This window comes from Pinus tabuliformis, chromosome X, assembly GCF_031772625.1.
Source record: "Pinus tabuliformis cultivar Carrire ecotype Pingquan chromosome X, CPIR1, whole genome shotgun sequence".
Lineage (NCBI taxonomy): Eukaryota > Viridiplantae > Streptophyta > Pinopsida > Pinales > Pinaceae > Pinus > Pinus tabuliformis.
In genome coordinates this window covers 293121890-293129602 of record NC_142308.1, presented here as the reverse complement: position 1 = coordinate 293129602, position 7713 = coordinate 293121890, and the positions used below count along the sequence as shown (strand labels likewise).

Genomic DNA, 7713 nt, shown 5'->3' with positions numbered 1-7713 from the left:
TTCTCTATGCAACATTTCCAAAATATAGAAATAATTGAATAGGAGTTTATAATATCAAGAAACTAAAATGTATTTAAGGAGATAAGTCATTTCCCATGTGACCTTTTGTACATCAACACACCCTTCCATTTTATATCAACTTAATAACATTGCATCCATAATTAAATTGGGACCCACCAACTCCTTATTCATATCGATCAACTTAAAGAAAAGTCACTTTTTCTCATCGTGATGTTCTCACATGTTGACTTTAATAGTGCGTTAATTCTTTCCATCTTGTAAGTGTTTAATTACTTCATTCTATATTTAAAGCTTCCTTATAAAATATCTCATCATTCTCCACATCCTTTCACATAAATTCAAAGAAGGAATTATTTCCCATGGACAAGTTCGCTGAAGTAGTAGCTACTTCACACGCTTCAACAATTATATAAATAATTTTATTTATATTATCAACTATGTATTCCATATTTAATAAAATTGAATCCCCTCTAATCCTTAAACTACTTTCTAGCGTATCATTAGAGATCTAGCTTTCTTTAATGGTATACATGGTTCGTCGTACAACCCTTTCGGTAACAAAGCCATTACTAGCTCCTTTATTATATTTTTTAGTAGCATACTTTGTATTACCTTGACAAAATTTGAATTGGTATGGGATTCAAACAATTTGGATGGTTTTATTCTTTTATGGTTAATTTCTAAGTTTATCTTGTCAACCACCTATTTGTTTTTCAAATTTACTTATTCTTAAGAATATTTTTTTATAGGTTTCATGATAAAATGTAATTGAGTCATCATCAAATTAAGTAAGATCTTTTTGGAATGATTCCTTAGAAATAGACTAGATTCCAGATAATTATTTTTCAACTTAGTTTAATAATTCAATAATATCATTGTGGTCATCAATTTCGATCACATAGACATCTAGTTCCTTTTGCATTCCTTTATTATTCTTTTAATTATTATTTCTCTTTTCTTTTAACTTACTACAATAGAATATGTATTTTCCAAGTTGATTTTAGGGGATTTCCATCACCACATTCTCCAACACCACTTTCAATGTATTTTTTTGAATATTGACTTTTAGCATGAGATGTAGAAGACTATTTTTGGAATTGTTGATCTATAAACTAACACATAAATGATTCAATTTAAAGATTTGACACAATAGTCTATTAAAATAAAGTAATATCTTTATTATGGAGGGTTATTTCATTTAGATTCTATATCTATTATTATTTAATTTTGTCATTCACACATGCAAAAGATAAATGTGGAAAATATACAATAGCGAAATACAAAAGCTCACAAACTATAATAAACACTAAGAAATTCTCTAGAAAATTATTTTGCATGAAAACCAAGCCCAAAGATGAGACTACTCTAGTATAATTTTCTAGAATGGAAATGATGTAGATACAAAGGGGAAGGCACTCTATAAAGAGTTTCATGAGACTTATGGTACATGGGTTTCTACATAACAAAAACAACTCTTATTTCTCTCTCTCTCTCTCTCTCTATCCACACTTAGTTTCTCTACTCTACTATGGAACAAAATGCAAGAAAATAGAGTGGAACTCCTTTTCCTCCTAGTGCCCTAGTTATAACACAACCTAATAGCCAACTAGGGGTTAAGTTTGACTCATTCAAACCTCAATATGAGTTATAATTTGACATTTTAAAATTATTTTCCATCATTACCATGTGGATAGCCCATTTTTCATGGGTAATGGGAGTTGTTGTGAAATCCTTTTGAATTATGGTGGTCAATTACGATATGTTATCTTCTAAGAATCATAACTTTTGCACCTGAACTCCAATTAAACTATCATTTTCACCATTAGAAATGTATCTATGTATATGATATTTCTACAAGGTGCATTTCTGAGGTTTATAAGTTCTACCCCCATAAAACATCATTTACGACCTTGTCTCAAAAGATTTTAGATCATAATACTCCAAATTGGGTCTTGCCAGTAAAATTACTCTTTTAAGTTGATTTCTACGAATTTTTCCACCCTATAAGAATGGTGATGGATGACCAACAATATAATAATTTAATTTGGATTAATTACATTTGTGATGTAGAATCAACATTTGTGACATAGTTCCCATGTTTTTTATATCGTTTTATTGTACTATCAAGACACTTATATTTCCATGAAAACCCTATCAGGTATTAGGAAATACTTGATTGTCTCCTCCTAATTCAACATGTTTTGCTTGAAAGAGCGCATTGTATCCAACAAAAGTAAGATGATATAAGAAAAATAACTTCACCATCAAAACCCTCATTTGCTTCCGATTCCTTCATTTAAATATCACCAAAAAATCAATATTTTCATCAATATGAGAAATATTTTTGGAGTAAATCTATCAAATTCAATAGTAATTGTATGAACTATTTCCTCATTTTTTTGTTAAAAAATGTGCCCAATGTGTGTATTTTCGACATGCTTTTTCCATGAAAAGTATATCACAAACATAAATCGGAAGCACTAAGAAGTTCTCCTCATATCCAAACAATGAAATAAATGAATGTCATTCATGTACTCGAAAAATTCCCTTTCCTTCTGAAAAACCTAGACCAGTAAAGTATCATCTATCAGATGAGTAATCTACTTGCAATTTCTTACATTTTCCAAGGACAAGGTCTACACTTGATAAAAATGAAACTGGGTTTTGTGTTGTCAAAGTGATCAATACCAAAATTGTACTAGATACACATCAAAGGTTGAGTGTCACCACCTAGGTAGGCTTTTAAAGAGGTTTCAACAAACAATAACGTAGATAACGTATGAAGGCATGAAGAAATTCCTTGTTTCAGTGAAATTTCCAAGTTAATATGAGATTTCTACTTAAATTTTATAAACTTAGTTGAAAACAACTCCTTCATTAATAGAGTAATGTAACACATAAATAAAGTACCTATGAACAAAATCAATGGACTCTAGGCCAAGAATGCTTGTAGAAAGCTTTGCAAATTCTCTATATGTATTATCTAACATGAATACTTCAATTTTACTATTGTTAAACAAGTCTTAATTAGGCTTCTTTGGGAATTATTTGGGAAGGTTGTTTCCTCTATTGTGATTCTTAATAACAATGTCGATTTTGCAATCTTGAAGACTTGGTTGGCCTCCAAAAGTTAGAGCATATTTTTTAGTAGAATGGGAATTAGAGGAATGGCAGTTTTTCTAGCTTCTTCAAGTCGTACATGTCTTTTTAGCTATCAAACTTTTTAACACACAAATAATTCAACAGTAAAAAATCAAAGACGTTGGGAATTGACCCAACATGTACAATAATCCCCAGCGTTATTGTCACTCTTTTCTTTTGGGTTCACTTCTAAATACTACCAACAAGCAAGGAACGACTAGAAATCACGACCCTGTCACCTAGGTGTGTTTAGTGTCTTCAAAATAGGCTTCTTTTATAATACTTTCCATCTTTGCTTTTGATACTTATTACAGATAGTCAACATGAAAATGATCTAAATCCAATTAATCAAGGATATTATTGTATTACATGTATTATTATCTTGCTCCATTATGTTGATAAGTGTCATGGAAGGTGGTTCATAAATAACAATCATTTCTTTAATATGAATGGACAATTAAGTCTTAGTGAAGACCATTCCCTATTCAATCTAGGAGTGAATTTTGATAATGTGAAATATGTGTCGGCTATGACATTGTAATATGGCATAGAAAAATAAATAGGAGTTTAATTGATGTGGGATGTGGGGTGAAAGATATAAGATAGTGTATAGGAGGCGGTTAACAACAAAAAATGGCTGAGTATGGGAGCTTTCAAGTTGATTTGAGTAATGTGGAGAAACATAATATGGAGAAGAATCATGTAGGGTCATGGATTTTGAATACTGTGGATATAAAATGATTTTGTGAAAAAGAAAACCCACAACCCACATACATGAAAATAAATAATTGTTGTGAAAGTTTCATATTAAAATCAAGGCTTGCAATCTACATCATGCTTAAAAAAACATAAAAGTTGTAATATAAGTTTAAAAAAAATAAAATAAATAACCATGATAAACTGCAGTGACTTATTGCCTTTAGACATGACATCGCTTTCTGCAAGGAATCTCTATATTGTCCCTGCCTTATGGCACTTCCCCGCTAAACTCTAGTCAATATTCAGAGGTATATTCAGGTGTATATGAGGAATCTCTATATTGTCCCTGCCTTATGGGACTTCCCCGACTAAACTTTAGTCAATATTCAAATGTATATTATTAGAATTAGAATCCCCCTGGAAATAAGTCATTTTCATATCTTACGCTCCAGCAAATTTTACATTAGATGAATTAGCTTACCAAACAATAGGGCACCCCACCGAACCCTGGAAGTAAGTTATTGGAAATAAGCTATTTTCATGTCTTACGCTTCAACCAATTTTACATTGGATGAATTAGCTTACCAAACAATAGGGCACCCCACCGAACCCTGGTTAATCAACTAGAGATTGCCATTTCGATGCGTCCCTGGATAACAAATTGGCATCCCAATTCAGAACCATGTTGAAAATTTTAATTGACAGTAGACTTAACTCCAGCACACTAAGGAAGAAACAAATTCCCTTCACTTTGCTTAAATCTATACATAAGTCAAATTTTGTCTATTTTAAAGATGTTGAACGAAATGTTCCTGCATTGATATAAATAAGTGCAATTATAAAATAGATGTATTGTCTAAAATTAATGTAACAACCCTATAGCAACACTATAGAATTTAATAACTTTGCAAAGGTAAAATATCATTTTTATACTCTCGGATTTGGGAAAAAACCAAGAATTGAAAATGAAAATAAAGTAACCTCGGCACGAAAATTGAAACCTACCACTCGAACGTACTTGACGTATGTTGACTGGTTTGTAAGAAAGAATCTTTCCTTGTCCCTTGCGATAATGCTAAAAGGTGCAAACAATTCCTGAGAGTCGAGACACATGTTCGCCCACAAAATTTTGGGAGTAGAAAAGCAATGACACAGCAAGACGGAACCTCGCGACCGGCTCCATTTTGATCCCCTATTGATTTTTTAATCGGAAAACGCACATCGTGTCATGTAATGTATGATGGAAGTAAGAGACACGTATGTAGCGGGGAGAGAGAGAATTCTGTCAGAACCGACTTTCAAATTCATTAATAGAGATCTAGGAGTCACAATACAAATATCTAATGACGCTTCTCCCAATCTATCAGGCTATAACTACCGAGTTCCAGACACAGCAACGGCAAATTTTGAACAATCACTGAATCGTTGAAAAAATGGCAATATCAGCAGCAAACATCATGCATTCTGAACAAAGCGTAAGGGTTTCATTTTCGATATTCAAACCCCAGGAAGGTTGCAACATGGATGATGTTGTGGCTCAACTGGTGGCTGCGGCCGCCTCCATTGAGAAGTGTAGCAGTAGCAGATCGGATATTAGCATTTACATCCTCAGAAGTATCAGCAAGAATTGGGTATGTTTTGTTTTTTTTACCTCGACTACATTTGCTTTCTCTAGACACACAACAATATTTGATGAGATTTGTTAAACTTCCTGATCGCAGGCTGCGGCTGTTGCTGAGAAAAGGGGCGAGGAAGATGCAAATCCCTGGTTAAATCTTCCAGAGGTAACCTGAAAATCTTCAAACAGAATAAGATTTTAGTTCATTTACATCTATTTATTTCTGATTCAATTCTATTTATATCAGGGATTGATAATTTGTTTGTTGCAGGCTGCGGCATTCACAAAGGGATTTTCCTCTGCTGTTCGAATGGTGGACTCCGGGTGGTTTGACATGAACTGCGAAGAGTCCAATTCGGGGTTGCCTGCGTTCAGGCAAAAGCGTGTAGGAGACGTTGTTAGTGTGCGAAGGATCTACTCGGGAGGTAAAAATCCTGACAAATTATCTTACTGTTGTCTTGCTTTATTGAAGGCTTACTTCACAAAGACCAAGGGTTTGCATTCCTATACATTCTATGATTCCATGGACGGTAAGCGTATAATTGGACTGGCGAAGTGGGAAAGTGTAGATGCTGCCTGTTCTGTGTTGAGCAAGCAAAATGGCTGCTCTGCAGAAGCATTTTGGAGGAGTTTAGGAGCCAAGAAGCTCAAGTATGATGTCTGCCGAGTTGTTTATGCCTCAAAAAAAGATTGAGGAGAACTGTCTGATTCTTCTCACAGCTGTTCTCAGTGGGTTTCGTTATGAGGGATTTGATATTCGTGGGCAGTCTCATTTTTGTCACTGACAAGCAGTTTTTGGACTCTGCATCGGATCAGTTCACGGATGAGATGGACTCCATATCCAAGACTTCAAAGTTCCATTTCACATCTACCAAGTTCCTACTGACCTTGCATTTGCCAGAGTGAATTATTCTTCATTGCAGGAAGGAAACCAGAATAGCAGCAGCAGAACTGTTCTCAGAATTGAAGACCCGATTTTCACTGAGGGAGCTGTACCTGAGACTTTGATATCAAGGATGTGTTCTTGACTATTAGTGGATGTTTCTCGACTAGTACTGAGTGGAGCTTCATGCAGGTGGGGCTCGATCTTTCGAGTTGGTTGCCACGTTTTGCCTTTGCCTCTTTTGCATCATGGCTTACTTTCATACCTCGTGCCTCATGTCATATTTCAGTTGAGTCAGGTGCGAAAAGTGCAAAACAAGAATCCCTGCATTGGGCCATCCAGACGAATATATTGCCCATCTCCATATGGAATTTTCCTTACAATGATTTATGTGATAAAAATAGGGTTAATTGAAGTTGTGACGAATTTTTGCTTACAAGGATTTATGTGATGAGAAGCTGGTTATAATTGAATTGTGATAATTTTTTTGGTGGAATAGTGGTATCCTAAATAAGTCCTTTGTTCTGTGTTTACAGGGCAGTAACTTGAAGATTGATGGCATTTTCTTATTGTTTTGAGCATGAATAGAGATATTCAGTAAAATACAAGGGAATTAGAGGAGAAGAGGTAGAACCTATTTCTCAGGGCATCACCTAGGCATTAGGTTAAATTGCTATTGGGTCGGATCTGGGTCGGATCAGTGCCAGATCTTGTTGCATTTGACTAGGTTGATCATGTTGCATTCACTGGGTTGATCTAGACGAAAGGATTTCCATATTTCTGAATATTGAATAAGGGAGGTTTCTCTTTTCTTTAGAGTATGAGCACTGAACCGAATAATGAATATTTTCCGTAAAACATTAAGAGTAGAACCTTGCTCTTCCCCGAGAAATGAGGTAATTGTTGTAGATCGATGTCAGATTTTATTGAATTAACCGGGTTGATTCAGGAGGAGTTCCAAATCTCTGAATTTTGAATAAAGCATTTTGTTTTGATAATTAGCTGGTCAATGTTCTAAATGGAAAAACTTTCAGAAATCTGAATATTGAATTGGGGGGAGGGGGGGACGGGTTTCGTTTTTCTTTTGATTAAGAGAATGAGCTCTGAATATTAATTATTTGAATAAAAGAAAGCAAAGGATTAATATCAATAAAACAGGCAGTAAGGAGGCAAAGGCTTAATATTTTCAATAAAACAACAGTATGGAATAAGAGGAAGAATTCTGAGTATTAATTATTTAAATAAAAGAAAGCAAAGAATTTCAATAAAACCAGACCCCTGTATGGAGGCGGAGTAATATTTTCAATAAAACAAGCAGTTCCGATGGTTATAGGAGTAATATATGTATCTT

At 34.2% G+C, this 7713-nt stretch overlaps 1 protein-coding gene across 2 annotated transcripts; it reads left to right on the top strand.

Moving 5' to 3' along the window:
- Window positions 1-5182: 5182 nt before the first annotated feature.
- LOC149139552 (uncharacterized) lies at window positions 5183-7178 on the top strand. 2 transcript variants are annotated; one of them, XM_089448695.1, is made up of 4 exons: window positions 5183-5492; window positions 5583-5645; window positions 5751-5904; window positions 6899-7178. In XM_089448695.1, exons 1-4 carry the CDS (start codon window positions 5295-5297, stop codon window positions 6904-6906), a joined length of 423 nt encoding a protein of 140 aa, XP_089304821.1. In that variant the 5' UTR covers window positions 5183-5294; the 3' UTR covers window positions 6907-7178. The 2 variants fall into 2 exon arrangements, with proteins under 2 accessions (XP_089304821.1, XP_089304820.1); XM_089448694.1 differs by lacking the exon at window positions 6899-7178 and having other exon boundaries at window positions 5184-5492; window positions 5751-6534.
- Window positions 7179-7713: the final 535 nt, after the last annotated feature.